General features: G+C 34.8%; 1 protein-coding gene across 1 annotated transcript in view; it reads right to left on the bottom strand.

Annotated features, from left to right (window-relative positions):
- Window positions 1-894: 894 nt before the first annotated feature.
- Window positions 895-16,919, bottom strand: part of stol (voltage-dependent calcium channel subunit stolid) — a 58,543-nt gene continuing 42,518 nt past the window's right edge. The window contains exons 7-24 of the mRNA XM_090103041.1: window positions 16,388-16,501; window positions 15,878-16,073; window positions 15,485-15,621; window positions 15,017-15,097; window positions 14,852-14,932; window positions 14,600-14,674; window positions 14,496-14,510; window positions 14,072-14,182; window positions 8,325-8,538; window positions 8,136-8,181; window positions 7,745-7,917; window positions 7,358-7,448; window positions 4,652-4,765; window positions 3,990-4,260; window positions 3,317-3,677; window positions 2,840-3,107; window positions 2,314-2,500; window positions 895-1,994 (exon numbers count right to left, since the gene is read on the bottom strand). Of these exons, the coding sequence (XP_089959167.1) occupies window positions 1,896-1,994; window positions 2,314-2,500; window positions 2,840-3,107; window positions 3,317-3,677; window positions 3,990-4,260; window positions 4,652-4,765; window positions 7,358-7,448; window positions 7,745-7,917; window positions 8,136-8,181; window positions 8,325-8,538; window positions 14,072-14,182; window positions 14,496-14,510; window positions 14,600-14,674; window positions 14,852-14,932; window positions 15,017-15,097; window positions 15,485-15,621; window positions 15,878-16,073; window positions 16,388-16,501 (2,634 nt within the window). The 3' untranslated portion in view covers window positions 895-1,895. The remainder of the gene's footprint in view (window positions 1,995-2,313; window positions 2,501-2,839; window positions 3,108-3,316; window positions 3,678-3,989; window positions 4,261-4,651; window positions 4,766-7,357; window positions 7,449-7,744; window positions 7,918-8,135; window positions 8,182-8,324; window positions 8,539-14,071; window positions 14,183-14,495; window positions 14,511-14,599; window positions 14,675-14,851; window positions 14,933-15,016; window positions 15,098-15,484; window positions 15,622-15,877; window positions 16,074-16,387; window positions 16,502-16,919) is intronic.

The following is a 16,919-nucleotide window of genomic DNA, read 5'->3' as shown; positions in this document are numbered from 1 at the left end:
ATGTGTTAGAGTTTTCCCAAAGTTTGCGAAATTTTAAGAAAACTCTCAATACATCAACGGAAATCATTTAGTAACAAGAATCGATTCCGTGTCAGTTTATGGAGATGCTTACAAATTACTTCCACCAGTCCCTCAAAAACCTTACATTCTCATCCAATCCCTTGTTGGTAGCAACACGTATAGTCAATCAGTCCCACTAGGAGCTTGCTTTTGTCCCATCACGTGATCTCACTCGGGTAACATGAAACATCAAACATCCAAAATACAAACTGCTGCGTTTTGGCACACAATGCGAGAAATACTATTTATTTTGTACTATTTCAGAGCTTTGCGGTCATTTACATTTATTATAAGAAAAACGGACAAGAGCAAGCCCGATGACGTAGTTATCGATAAATATGTAAAATTCCTATATTTAAGAGTGACTTATTAGGACCTGTTTAAACTTATTCAACTGAAGTTTTTATTGATTTAAATATAAATAGAAATAATTTGAAATTTTCTATACATCTGTTACAATTTAATAAAATGAAACAATTCACTTTTTTGTAATCCATGAAATGGAGAATAAATAATCATATAAAATAAAAAATATATCGTTTCACGACAGTGTAAAGAGCAATTAATACTAATATATACGCACCCTTTAAAGGACCACATTTATAATAAATATTTTAACAGTAATAAAGTGCATTCATAAATATACCATACGTAGCTGACAAGAAGGAAATTGTTTTATACGTCTTGATACTTGAGAAATATTATATTGTAAACCGTATTACTATGGAAAAATTATTGTAAACGGTTCACAGTAATGACAATATGGAGACTACAATATTTTTCGCAACACCCCCAAAAGCAATTACAAAATTTTATGCATCGACCTGTAACACACAGGTCGATGCATAAAATTTTGTAATTGCTCTCGTGTTTTCAATGCCATAGTTTAAAATCAGCGACACTCGTTTTTCATAGGCCATCAAAATAGTAAATATTTACAATAAAATATGAGATTACTAACGCTCTCAATTATTTAATTATTCAAAGATTAGGCGTGAAAATTCCTAGCAACTACTTATGAATCTTACTGCAAGGACATCGAGTAACGTAGTACATAAAGTACTTGAATTTAGTACACCTTCGACACTTAATAAATGCCTAATGAACAATATCGATTATTATTAATACACATATACATATATATTAAATTGATCGATCGATAATAATGCGATGTCACTTACAGCAACAATTTTAATTACTTTAGGCACACAAAATAAATCTCTATAAACAAAATTGTTTTTTAATAAATTTCTGTATATTTTTCAATAAGTTTGGATGACTGATATGAAGAATAAATTTAACATAGGTAAATTTTTCTAAAACAGTTAGTACTTCATGTTAAATCATTTATCACCTATTAACATTATCTATAATTTATAAGATCTCCAAGTAATATCTTTAATCGAATTTAACAAGTTATTCGTTATCTACCTATTTATTCACGCGAATGCATCGTAGTTACATACAATATGAGTGAACCGAACAGAGAGGGAAAATCTTTAAACCGTATCTTATCCTAATACAAATAATCCTGTCTCTAGACAAGATCAAAAGTTCACTTGGTCGGACCAAAACTTCAGTCGATAAAATTGATCAAAACTCTTAAACATTTCGTAGACCGACGGCGGCACTCGTCTGAGCGGATACGTATCCCGTCGCCCATCGACGAGCGCAACAGTTCATAGATCACATCACGCGATTCGAACACAACGTAATATCGACGCGCAAAGCTTTCCGTTCGGAAATTAACGATCCAGATAAGACTATAGGGTTGATATGAAATTCGATATGGTTTATGGAAAGCTAGTGCGGTCGGGGGCGGGCGGCTAGTGCAGTCACGTGGCGAGCCGCGCCAGCAGCGCAAGCGCCAGCGCCGGTAGGGCGTGCACAGCGCGCAGCCCGCCGGCGCCTCCGCATGACTGGATCTCGATCTCCTGGACAATGTTATAAAATGAATTCATACTGGTAAAGAAATCTAGCTAATTCAAATAAGCGAATTTATTTGTGCAAAATCATATAGGTACTTGTAGCTTTCCGCCCGCGGTTTCACCCACTTTGTCAAAAGCCTAATAAATTATATACTAAAACCTTCCAACACAAAAAAAAACTGCATCAATCCGTTGCGTAGTTATAAAGTATGAGCATACATAGGGACAGATAAAGCGACTTTGTTTTATACGTGTTACGCGTCGACTGTAAAACAAAATTGATCTAAAACCAATCCTATTCACACTTCACTAAGGTATAATTTACCTCGGGGTGGTAGGACACGCAGGATCGGGGTCTGCGGCGGTGCGTGGCGCGCGGGGGCCGGCGGCACGCGGCGCGCGGCGGCGCCTCCCGCGCGCGCACGTCCAGCCGCTTGGCGCCGCACGGGCATAGCGTGTCCACCACGAGCAGGATTAAGTTGCTGTGCGGGATCTTTTGCACGCTGAACGGTCTGGGGAGAAATTTTGAATGAGCTTTTGATTTACACATTTTTAAATACACGTATGTACCGGTAATATTGGAATGAAGAATGTCGTAATTGTATGAAGAATGTCCTGTACACAGAAGACAACATATTGAAAGGATTGAGAAAAAGCATGAAGGTGCATTACTTAAGGTTTTTGGAAACATACAACAACAACAGGTTGCATCTTTTGAAATTTCTTCAGTACTCGAATATCTTGTAGTAACGAGGAGTTTGTAACATTCTTTACTTCCATAAACGATATACCTATAGCAAACTGGATACAAACTTCATTTCAAGTGAAAATTAAAAATATACACCACCAACCTCTCACATCCAGAATTATGACAATTCGTCAGTTTCCCCTTCAGCGGTTGTGCGGCATTCAACCTCGTAGACTGTAGTGTAAACAGCTCAGCGCTAGTATCGCACGGTCGCACAGCCGCAGAGCGCACGGCCTCGCGGGGCGGCTCGCGCGGCGCGTGGGCCGGCGGCGGGCTCGGCTCGTGCGTGACGTCACCCACCCCGTCGATAATGATCTCGTACATTCCACGGTCGCGGTCCGCGTCGTCTTCGCCTTCGTAGTCTTCGTATTCTGTGTAGGGTGAAATAAGTGTTATGAACATTGAACAAAAAATATATAATATTGTTTCAATTACTAATTAATGGCGAATTAATAAATTCAATCAGTAAAATTTGTGTTATATGTGTTTAATGTTCCAATTCAGTTGAACATATTCGAGCAATTAATAACGTTTAATGTAAATTAATAACAGAAATGTTGGCTAGTTTTGTTACACTTACCAGGTTCATCTTCAGTGTATGGGTGAGCGTAGGAAGTTTGCCACAAAGGATACCACATAGCCAAAAGCCGTGTTAAATATCCCCCAAGCCATGATAAAGGTTTCATTGGAGTTATCTTATTCCCATCAGCGTTGTATTGATTCCTAGAGTCCGGACACCTTCCTTGATGGTCGTGTACTGTCACTTTCTTGTAGATTTTGTCTTGAACCAACGAATCCATTATAGTGCCATCTACTTGGCCGAAGAATCTTCCAGTCTGAGATACGTCTTCAGATAGTATGATGAAGCCGTTGTCATCCAGTATGTAGCAGTCAAGTTCGTCGCCTGCACATGTTTTCTTGCAAACGCTTCCAGCGGTACACTGAAAATGTAATATTTATTGAATTAAAAGCTTCAAAAAAGTCAGTTGACTAACAGTTGTAAAGCTCTCATTATAGATGTGTCTTTATTGAGTCAATTTAGAAAGTTATCGTTTGATTATATTCGTTGATTTTTAAAGGGATAAATAAGGGATTTCATCTAAAATGCATTCCACTTTTCATACGAATTTACGATCCTATACTGTGAAATCGAGACATTGTAACTTTCACAAAGCAAAGTAAACGATTCATACAAAATATTTTGCCTCATTTCATTTATCTTCTACCAACTTAAGAATATCCGTAGAGCTTACCGTAGAAGTAACATTCAAGAAGTGCTTCGCAAGCGAGTCTAGCTGAAAATGTAAGCCGACGACCGCAGCCGGCGCACGGTGTCCCCTCGACTCAACAAACACCGCATGTGTAGCTAGTACTAGCGGGGGCTTCGCACTGAGGTCCTCGGTCTCAGAGCCGTCGCGGAACGGTACGGAGAATACGAAGCTCTCTGGTTCGATGGAATGGTGTTCCACTGCGCGTCTGTACCATTCTGAGTCGAACGCGCGCGCATACTTCTCGCTGAAGTGCCTGAAATATAAATAAATTAAAGAATAATTTGAATTCGATACAAAAAATAATGATTGTATTAAAACACCATTTTTTCTAAGACTAGATGAAAGTTATACTTCTTGAAAATTATCAGTACTTATTTATAGGAGTAAACAGTTATGACTTGATTATTTTTTATTTATATCATAATGGTTGGTTGGTCATAAATCATACAGAATAATTGATAATCACTACATACATTTCGAGGTAGTTATTACAGTTAGCTATCGTTAACTACATGTGTTAATAAAATACTGGTTTTGTAGCTGTTTCTTGTAAAGAGAACAGTAACTTGTTTTTAAAAATTACAAGTGAGATGATCACAACAATATTTAAAACATCACAGACTAAAATGTCTATAAATACTTACGGATCAATAGATTCGGTAGATCGTGTGGTGTTCATGTTTTCGGTCCACTTGAGCAGGCCGCTGCGGGTTGCGATGAACGACATCGTCACCACGAACTTGTGGAAGCGGCCTTGCCTGTAAAAATTTAATTATACTTAAAAACACTTCCAATAATTCTTAGGAAGGCATTTATGGTATATGCTCTGTTAGCTGAGCTGTTTAGACAATGCAGTGATTGGACGGTAAAGATATGTTACAAATCAAATTCGTCAATAATTGGGTAATAGTCGTTGTTTTTTTTTACTCTCCATTTTATAAGACCCACGGTGAAGTATTTAATAGCTTAGTCACTATTTTCATCGAACTTATAGATGTTTACATACTAACTTATTCATATACCTACTTTGCCACATATGAATGAGATATTATTTTATGCATTAAAATATAAACTGAATGACTTTTTATATGTAACAAAGTACGTAGCAAACTAGCATAACTTAATATCTAGCATCAAACATGTCAGAACACTAAAATCCTTGGCAGCTTAAATTCCTGTAAATCGATTAGCTTATGATTAAATTTACCTGATCCTTGTAGGCTATACACATTATTAGCAACCTAAATTACGTCTTAAATTATAATATCCACAAGTTCTTTAGATTTAATAGATACTATAAGTCGATTGTATGAAACTTAGTCTATGTAAATTAATAATTATACCAATACCAGAGCTATTGGCCGGAAAATTTTATTTCGTTGTCCACTGAAGGAAATATACATTTGAGTTGGGTATGTTATTTTTACTCCGGAACTAGTAGTTCAACCATTCAAACATTTCTTAAAGCGTTGAATAAACAGGACGTAGGTACGTTTCCCGAAGTGTTTTTGGCACATTCCAGGTAAATACGCGGCTTTGAATACCATAAAATTTAAAGTTTACAAATGCTTAAAATATATTGTAAATCAAGCATAAAAAGATTAAACCTAGCGATGGAGGTGTAATTTTAGGGGTCCCGTATATTTGCCAATAAATATTATTCCATTGAAATATAGCGTAGAAAAGTGGATTACTGAGGTCGGTAGAGCAGGTGGCTCTAATAATGCCTAATGGAGAAATTACGAGCCTGTGTTGTGTTTAAAAATTCTCTCTAATTATCGTATAGGAGCTACCAACGTTGACAAGAGAGCATTTTAGTATAGTTGGTTCTTTGATATACTGTTCCTCTTGCTATTTCGGTTAGAGTCCGGGCTGTCTGGCTGGTCGCAGTGGTTGCGTTTATTAGTGCGCATCTTATCTGCACAGGAAAATATCCTTAATTTAAAGTCATTTTTTAACGCGTAATTTTTAATCTTTTGCCTTTAGATAGATCCATGAGACATAATTTTTTTTATTGCAAGACGTTTTTTTCGTTGTTAAATAGGTGCCAGACGCAATTTTTTATCTCAAAATCATTAAAATGTCATCGAAATAAGTGAAATTCCATCAACATGAGTCCCTGTGAAGGATATACTATGTATAATATTCATTTTACTATTTACAATTTTTTAGCAACAATCTACCATGGTGCCTCCTTCCCAACGAACCTCAAATAGGACGTTAATGTAAACTTGATAAAAACCAAATATCATCAAATTCATATTAATACCCAAAAGTGTAATAAATATGAGACCATCTATTAAAATTATTATTTTACTAATTATTCAATATAAGTATTAAAAAAGAATAATATAATATAAGAAATAAAGTTATTACTTACCTTTTAAGCGGCATCATGTTGATGTAATTTCACTTATTTCGATGACATTTTAATGATTTTGAAATAAAAAATTGCGTATGGCACCTATTTAACAACGAAAAAAACGTCTTGCAATAACAAATTTATGTCTGATGGATCTATCTAAAGGCAAAAGATTAAAAATTACGCGTTAATAAATGACTTTAAATTACGGATATTTTCCTGTGCGCACTAATAAACGCAACCACTACCGCCAGCCAGACAGCGCGGACTCTAACCGAAATAGCAAGCGAAACAGTATATCAAAAACCCAACTATACTAAAATGACTTTTTTTAAAACGTTAATAGCTCCCGTACCATTATGAGATGATTTGTTGAGTAATATTTTGTACAGGATGTGCCAACGCAATCATTTGATACATTTCCTAAAAAAAACTAGGTAATTTTACAGAAGAAAATCTAGCTCCAAGGTCCATAGTGTAGAAAATACGAAGTATGAAAAACTAGCTGTTCCAATTTCCATGTCTATGAATAATTCAAACGCTATTTAGGAATTTTTCCTTATGTTTTAGTTACCTTGTTAGTAGTGCCATTAATGTTGCTATTGGGCTATTCGTGTGATAAACATATCGAATTAGTGATCAAAATAATAAAGTGCTTTTACTTAAAATAAAATATTCATGCTTTAATATTGTAGGAGATTCGTTATAGATTATTATAATGATCATCCGTCAATTATGAAAAATAAAAAGACGAGATTTTATTTGACTGAAAATTTCAATCCATTGTTAGAGATTTTTTACACAAACAATGTTAGTTTGTATTTTTTCAAATTAAATTTGGTATCTGTTAGAAATATTGATATTTAAAAAAAACTATTGCTTATTAAAAGAACCTACCATTGCAATTGTGATAACTTTTAATTAATTTTTAATATTATTTTCATTCTTGGTGACTAAAAAAACATGCTATAAATAAAATAATACTTACTGAGAGTGATGACTAGCGTGTCCGGTATGCGTGTCTAACTCTTTGATTACCATTGCGTCCCTAACTAAGGATTGAACTAAAGTTTTGTCACCTGAAATAAAAGTTTAAATGTTTTTATTCATGTTATGAGAACTATAAGATGCAATATACATTTAGGTAAAGCCATCTATAAGTTCTGAAAATCATAAGAGAGATTTTTGACAAAATCTTTGAAACAAATTTTTGTTCATAATGGTGTTCGACAAACAGACAATATATTTTGTGTCAAGCCGTGCTTAAACACTTAAACAGAGATTTAAACATCAAGTTGTAAATAGCTAGAGAAAAATTATCCCAGATAAGCTATTTTCTGTTATATTATTACGTAATTTTATATGATATACTTACAATAATAGGAGTCTCTCTCTTGTTTCTTATGCGCGTTGTGCAGCGTCAGCGCCCTGGGACGAAGGGACATCCATTTCCATCCGGGGCGGCCTGTCCGGGTTAGAAAGTGGAGCAATTGCTCCTCCGGGGAGTTGAACGTTTGGTCTGATGTGGATGCGTATTCGCAGTACACCCTGGATAGTGAATAAATTAGTATTTGCGATGTAAGGGTTCGATCAATAACTTTAAGAAATGCAACCCTCTACGGCGTAGAGCTGTCTACGCTGAACTAGAAGACGACCGCGACGTAGTAAACGTTAGTTATTTTTAAATATTATGGCATTTAGTCCAGAACATTGAAATGCAATAATTAGTTATCATAAAACATCATATCACTAATAATTACACTCACCATTCTGGATGCACTTTCCAGTTCTCGCCTTTAAAGTATTCCGTTACTAAAAACAAAAGAATATTTATTATAGTAATTTTTAGCCTAAATTTTTTTTACTTTTTACAAACTTTCATTGTTTTAAAAGCTTAATATCTTAATACGAAGAAAGGCCGTTATTCTATTCAACCATATACTCGTGATACATACTATTAATAGGACTGTGCTTAATCTCCTGCTCCGCTTGCAACTCATACATGCCATAGCCATCAGGGAGTACAGCTGCCAGAGAGTACGGAGTTCCTTCAACCGGGCTGTAGAAATATCTCTGCCGCCTGGTTGCTACGCGACGCATGCCATCGTATTGCACTTTCACACCGATCTCTGTTTCCCCCTCACGTTGTTCTATCATGTCATGACGTAGCTGGAAATAAAGTTGCTTTTATAGAAAGTAGAATATATATATAGTTGTGTATTTCTTCGTCTTATTTAGTTACTTATTATCTTAAATTAAAGTGTAATATTATACATATAGGTATAAAGTAAACGTAGATGTTAAATTTAATAATTGCATAAATATTCATGGGGCCATTGTCGTGATAATAAATAAGTGCGATAAGACGATCGTCAATATGAAAGATGTATTTCGCTGCATCGTGGGTATCGTGGGTATCATCACATCGCGGGTATGCATATTATATTATATTGATCCACCGTAGCTTGTCTATAATAGTGTACCTATGTAACATTGAAACAATATTACATATCTTTTAATCTTAATACATGATAATTAGATGCTACAATTAATCTTAAAAAATAAATATCTTCGTGTAATTGTCATAATATTTAATAATAAACAATATGGCAAGACCATCGTTGCGTGGTTGTACGCCGCGCCGGCTTACCGCCGATGACACCTTGGCACACGCTCAAACCAAGGGCTTATGACTAGCATAAGTGACAAATAAACGCAATAAAATACTTTTATATGAATTACACTCAATTTTTTAGTGTCGAGTACATTCCTAGCGCCGCTAGACCGCTAACTATGCGTGTTTTCTTGTTGTTTCTTTGAATTTATACGTCGTCGTAATAAATACGTCGGGTACCTTTCTTGTGTCAATACGTATTGAGAACACTCAGTCGAACATAATTAATTTAAAAAGTAAAAAGTGTAAATATTGTGTTAAATCCGTGTTCATCACAAAGGACTTACCTTCAGTGTATCACAACCTAAAAAGTTTTAATAATTTACAGTGGTAAACACAAACTTAAGTTTAACAATTGTGTTGAATGATACTGACTTTTCTCGAATACCCTCAAGTTGAGAACGTAATATCAACCGGGAGCATTTATTAGTGTGCTTTTTTACAAAAACCGGTAAAACACCGAAGTATTGGAGCATTTATTACTGTGCTACTTTGACTTTTGAATTATTTTTATTACTTTTATTGTTCAACTTAAATTTGCATGATGGTAGCCTGCTCAGCGTGTAATGTGAATATTTTAGTAACCCAAAAAAGAATTAAATGCACCAATGGAAACTGCCATCACCTATATCACCAGGATTGTGTCAAGTTTAATGAAACAACTGGTTTACGTTCAAAATGGGTGTGCCCTGTCTGCGTGGCTTCCAGACCCAAGGTGGGAGACAACTCCAATACCCCCGTTCACGACAAAGTTCCTAGAGATTTGATGGCAATGCCAGTAAGCTCCGTGCCGACGACCTCAGACAATGACACGGTGATATTGGAAATTCGCAAGCTCCGTGATGAAATGAATTCAAGATTCGAAAATCAAGAAAAATGTCTAAATAAATATAACTCCACGCTTATTAAAGTCCAACAAGACTTAAAGGATCTTGGCTCTCAATTTTCTTTAATACGAGAAGAATTGGATGAAGCTGTAAAGTCTATAAAATTTTTATCAGACGCACACGACGACCAAATAAAAATAAATGAACATACTGAAAGTTCTCTTTCGAAAATTCTTGACGAGAACTCATTTCTCAGGTCTGAATTAAATTTATTAAATACAAAAATGGCTCAGCTAGAACAATCCACTAGAGACAACAATTTGGAAATTCAGTGTGTCCCTGAACAACGAAATGAAAATATTCTTAACATTATAAACAAAATAGCAAGCACAGTAAAGTATGATCTAAAAGACACTTACATCGCGGGTTTCCACAGAGTAGCTAAGTTGGATTCAGAATCAAAACGCCCACGCAATATTATACTGAAAATGAACAACCAACGTACCCGAGATGATTTCCTAGCCGCTGTAAAAACCTTTAACCGCCAAAACGGAGAGAAATTAAACACATCTCATATTGGCCTTGCTGGTGCTAAGTCGCCAATATTCATCTCGGAGCATCTCAGCCCTGCCAATAAACAACTTCACGCTGCCACTAGACTTGCTGCTAAAGAAAAGAAATACGACTTCATTTGGATAAGGAATGCCCGCATTTTTATTCGTAAGGATATTAAATCAGAAGCAAAGTGGGTAAAAAATTTAGATTTTCTAAAAACCTTGTAAACTTTAGCAACAACATATTTTCTCTTTACTGTATTTATTTTAAAATTCACTCTAAAATGTTATTACCAAAATGTACGAGGCCTCAGAACCAAAACAGAAGAATTTTACAAGTCTGTATTGTTAAATAACTACGATGTAATAATTTTAACCGAAACGTGGCTTAACAATAGTGTATTTGACCATGAACTTTTTGACCATCGTTATAGTGTTTTCAGACGAGATAGATCGTCAACTTCTTCTAGTGAGAATAAACGAGATGGAGGTGGTGTCTTAGTTGCAGTGAATAACCGTTTTCGTGTTATAAGAAATTCCAACTGGGAATCAGCATGCGAAGACCTTTGGCTCTCATTAAAAATTAATAATAGTTTTTTAATACACATATGCGCTGTTTACATACCTTCACCTGTTAACTCGTCGTACCTCGAAACTTTTTTAAATAATACTACTCAAATCATACATAATGACGTGAACTCTCAGCGCTCTTCCACTTTTGTGATAGGTGATTTTAATCTATGGGAATTAGTATGGCAACGCGATCGTGATTTAAATTACTTAAAAACGTCTTCCCGTTGTAGTTCACTTAGTACATATTTCCTCGATTCCCTTGCATTTAACAATTTACAACAATGCAATGCTGTCGCGAATTCAAATGATCGTATTCTCGATTTAGTTTTAGCCAGCGAGCCGTCGCATGTCAACGTCTATAATGCTGATTTTCCTTTAGTTTCGATCGATGCGCATCATCCCGCTCTTAAAATTAATATAGAAAATCCATCTCAACGTCATTTGAAACCAAATAGCGACATTGTTTTATATGATTTTTATAAGTGCAATTACGAAGTAATAAATTTCGAACTGGAACAAGTTGACTGGACTTCCCAATGGACAAACGCCTCCAACGTTGACGAAATGGTCACAACTTTCTATGACACTGTATTAAATATTATTAAAAGTAATACTCCAGTACGCAAACTACGCAATGAAAAATATCCCACATGGTTTAGTCGCCCCTTAATAAAGTCTCTTAAAGAAAAAGCTAAGTTTCATTCAAAATACCTAAAATATGGGAATCTCAGAGACAAGCTCCAGTTTGATTTACTTCGAAGGCGATGTAAGGACATGCTAGACCACTGCTACTCAGAGTTTAAAAATCACGCGGCTGATCATTTACGTCATCGTCCTAAGCATTTTTGGAAATTCTTTAAAGATAAAATGAGCAACTGCACAAATTTACCACATGAAATGGTTTTTAATAATACGGTTGTTAAAGGTGGTCAAGAAATATGTAATGCTTTCTCTGATTTTTTCCAATCAGTATATTTTTATTCTTCGAATTCAACGACACTATCCATAAATATGCATGATGCAGATACAGACAGTGGTGTCGCCCCTTTTAGCACGTTGGTGATATCTGAAAAAGAAGTGTTAAATCGCTTAAAACTTTTAGATGCCAATAAAGGCCCAGGACCCGATGCAATACCACCAATATTCTATAAAAATTGTGCCAAAAGCCTATATGTACCACTTACCCTAATCTTTAACGAATCATTAAAATTCAGCGTCTTCCCATCTACTTGGAAACTCGCACACTTAACTCCGATTCACAAAGCAGGCTCATTAAACGAGATTACCCAGTACCGACCTATCTCAATTCTAAGTACACCTGGAAAAGTTCTAGAAGACATAGTAAATACTAAATGTAAAATTGATCAAAACCAGCACGGGTTTCTGCCCCGTAAATCAACAAACACAAATCTAGTAGGTTATGTATCTGATATAGCTGAAGCACTTGATAAGAATCTCGAAGTGCATGCCGTGTACACCGATTTCAGAAAGGCGTTCGACTTAGTAAATCATGATCTTCTATTACATAAGCTCTCAAATATGGGGATACACGGATCCTTATTAAGATGGTGCGAGTCATATTTACGCAACCGCTCCCAGCTTGTCTCAATCCGAGGTTTTAAATCTACCCCCTATACTATTCCATCGGGAATACCGCAGGGCTCCCATCTCGGTCCTCTCTTCTTTTTAATATTTATCAACGACCTCCCCCGTGTAATACAATCAAACTATAGAATGTATGCTGATGATTTAAAAGTTTATAGAACGATTAAGGATAAAACAGATGTTAATATACTTCAATCAGACTTAAATAATATACAAAAATGGTGTACAAATAATCAGATGTGCTTAAATATTAATAAATGCCATCACATTACATTCTCTAGAAAGAAAATTCGAACACCCGTAACTTACCTTATCAATAATTTACCACTCACGGAAGTGAGCTTTATCCGTGACCTAGGCGTGATCATGGATAGTTCTTTAAGTTTCAGAAACCATTACGATCATATTGTTAAAAAAGCTTCACAATTATCCGGCTTCGTCACGAGACAAATGAGATTCCTGAAACAACCTCAACTTACCATTTTAATTTATAGCACCCTCGTTCGTGGAATACTAGAGTATTGTTCAGCTGTCTGGAGCCCTAGTTACCAAGTCCATTCCGATAGAATTGAAAGAGTCCAGAAACGTTTTTTGTATTATCTTAGTTACTCAGAACATAAATGTAGGGTTTTAACTTCCTATGACCAGCGTCTATCGTACTTTAACTTGAGTGGTTTACATACACGCAGGAAAGTAGCAGATATCTTATTTCTTTATAAGGTTCTACATGGGGAAGCAGATTGTCCTGATGTCTTGGAGCGCATTTGTCTTTCAGTTCCGCGTATCACTACTCGTTTACATAACAGATTATGTTTTCTGCCAGCTTCAAGTAAAACTAATCTTGGTCAACATGCACCTTTGTTTCGAATGTGTACCTATGCAAATAGTATCCGATCAGAAATAGACATATTTAGTGGTTCTCTGGTCTCAATTAGGAATAAATTATTAAATTTCATCAAATAAATAGTTATTATAATTATTGTTATACATAGATAAGGTATCCAATTGAAATTTGTAAATTTGCATGCTGTGTCTACATCCAGAAGGTTATAAATCAACTGCATGATAGTACATAATTAATAGAATAAATCACAAACATTTGTAACCAGTTTTGTAGACCAATAATAAAAAAAAAAAAAAAAAAAAATTTACAGTTATTTACTAAAAATTAATGCATTGTAGAAACGCAATAAACGAGCTAATAATGAACGCGAAAGTACTTAATGACATGTTTAATAACGCGATATTTTAATTTATAAGGTTTCATGTTTCATTGGTAGCTACATTACGTACAATTGAGTGTAATTTAACTTTGTGTTTTTGACCTCAAATACATAAATTACAGTTCTGAAACAGCCATCAAAGTACGTTCATTACCTTTGCAGAATATTATTGCCAAGTTTAAATAAATGGCCTCTTTGGATGGTAATTTGAAAAAAAGAATATAACATTTAAAAATAAAAACTTACATCTAGAAGAAGCGACGTGAGATTGACCCGGGAGTTTTCGTCCGAGTCAACGAGCAACTCAACGTCAGTTAAGTCCACACTTGAGTATAGAGGCCGGAGTGTCTCCGTGTACTAGAATTTATTCAACATATTTAGTTCACGATGTTCTAAATTTAAATCTACAGAATTTATTAATATGAAAATGTTTTTCAATGGTTGTGAAAAGCTCATTTATTAATAAAGCTTGGGATGAATTTGGTTGAACATTTTTTTATGTAACTACATTATGGACTGCAATAACATAGGTCATAGGCGTAGAAAATGAACACCCATAATTATAGAGTTAAAAAATAAAATATAATTCGAATGGAATATAAGAGTAGATAGTTAAGTGTATGAAAATGAGCGTTAACGTGTCATTAAAAATTTCCTTATTGTTCCTTACCTCCTCGTTAGTATGCTGTGAAAGATATAATAAAATTAATATATCTACTATGTAAAAGTTTAATTTCAATAATGAATTCATTAATGTTATTAATGTACACATACCAGTGGCCTCAAATCTGGATGATATAAAACATGCCCGTTGTTATCCACCATAAAAGAATAGCCGTTTACTCCAAGCTAAAATAATTATAATTTCTTATTAATTCCAACGAAGTATAAATTAAAACATATTGTTTTTGCGAGTTTATTTTCATGCGTTTATAACACAAATTTCAAAAAATAAATGATACTCTTCAAACATCCTACAACTAGAGAATTGAGTATACATAAAAATATTTGTTCGATTTTTTATACCTTATAAGGTGGAACGAGCTTCTTTATTTGATCGACAGGAACGTCAGTACCTACAATTCCTAAAAGATTCGCTTCTCTTTGCTGAAATAAACAAGAAACAAATTAATATGTAGTAATAACTACATATGTAATAAAATTCGTATGTAAATGAGAAATAAATCATACCGTATGATTTCTCCTGTCGAATATTGGTACGGTCACTGAAGTCATTAATTGACCCATTCCATCGTCATCCAAGCTGCTACTCTGTATTAAAACACATTAACAAAATAAATTATTAAATTACATAAATGAAGATATTTTTTTCATCACATGTTATTAAGGAGGCAAAATTTTATTAAATCACAAGATGAGTTTTATTATATGTACGTACTTAAAACATAATATAACTTAATAATTAATTATTTCGTTCGTTATTCATACTTTTTAATCAGACATTCAGTCAAATACTTAAACTGAAAATAGAAAATGATTGAAAATCGATTGTTAACGATGTATTGCATAATGCAAGCCGCTACGACGCGGCGTAGAGCTGTCTACGCCGTATGAGTTATCAACAGTCCTCTCTCAAACTATTTTTGTTTTGACACTATGCAAGTAGTTTATAAAAATTAAATTTTCAGTTAAACATACCCTTCCGCCGACGTATACAGGGCTCCAATGTACTGGGTGGAGGGTCTGGTACATGACCAGAGGTCTGGCCAGTACCTCCACGAAATGCAGGACTTTTGACTTGACTTCACCGTGGTCGTTTATTGTTACGTGGAAACCTATTGAGATTCATGCATTGATATAATAGTTTCACTTTAATTCATGTTCTATTAAAGTAAATATTGCTCATGAATATAATTGGATAATAACAAATTCAGAAATAAATGATTCTAATGAATACTAACACATTTCAAAAAGTTAACATGTTTTTTTAACTAGCAGATAAATTAAGAATTTAGATAAGGTTTCATTAAGCTACGAAACTAGTAATGGAGCCTATTATACTATACAGCAACCGTAGTAAAAATGACCTACCCTTATTAGTACAAGCCATGTCTTTCATATTGCTCCCGGACGTCGCATCTCCACCGACTCGGTACGTAAAGATCCTGACAGGCATGTGTGGCCAGTTCCAAGTGCGGAACACCCCCTTCACCCCGCCGGCGCCTCCCCCCGCGCCCACCACCGCTATCGCCTGGTTGCACTGGCAGCCCTGTCCCGTCCTGTTATACTGGAACGAAAATTGCGGCTTAGAACGGAGTTCTGAAGATATTGAGTAGGTAATATCTATATTTTTGTATACGTATGACAGGTATGTTTTTATTCTAGTTATGTCGTAAAATGTTATTATAAATGTTTTAATGACAAAAAGACACAGAATTCTATTATAAAATGAAATGTATGTTGTAATAGATAAAAAAATTATAAAGTTTTAACAAAAACTAATTCGAACTTGATATTACTAATAATAACCGCGTAATTGATACACCCTGAAGGTATGAGATTCTGACGAAGGATCTGCATAAAATTAGTTCATATAAATACCCTATGAAGAATTTCGAAAGCAGTACTCAATGCAGCTGTCAAGTTAGCTGCGCCGCCAGTCGGTGCCGTGTTCCATACTGCGCTCTTTAACTCTCGTAGCGTCTCCGGAATTGCCTAAAAATAATCCACTTGATATTATTTTAAAATATTAAATAGCTTCACATTCAAATAACCATCATGTTTAGCAATCTAAATATTTATTATTCATATTCAAATTCAAAAATACACAATCATAGTTACATAAAAGCTTCGTATGTAGCTCACAGCAATTTATTACTATTGTTGTAAATCTCAACTACTCGAACATTTTATATTACTAGGAAGCCTATAGGTTCTCGACGGCCGTCATACTTTAAAAGGGTCAAGGATTTGTGTCATCAGTCCATTTAGACACATTAAACTCTTATGTTGCAAACGTTTCTACGAGTGTATACGTCTATCGTATTACGTAATATATAACAAATCGAAGCTCTTTTGTTTCAAAATTAGTTTGTATAAAAACATATTAATCGTACAATCCGATGCATGCACG

The sequence above is a fragment of the Colias eurytheme genome, chromosome 6, assembly GCF_061535395.1.
Source record: "Colias eurytheme isolate Ceu_HAF_F1 chromosome 6, ilColEury1 Martin Lab GWU primary, whole genome shotgun sequence".
NCBI classification, from domain to species: domain Eukaryota; kingdom Metazoa; phylum Arthropoda; class Insecta; order Lepidoptera; family Pieridae; genus Colias; species Colias eurytheme.
Note: the sequence above shows the minus strand (reverse complement) of the source record. Positions and strands in the feature narration are given on the sequence as shown.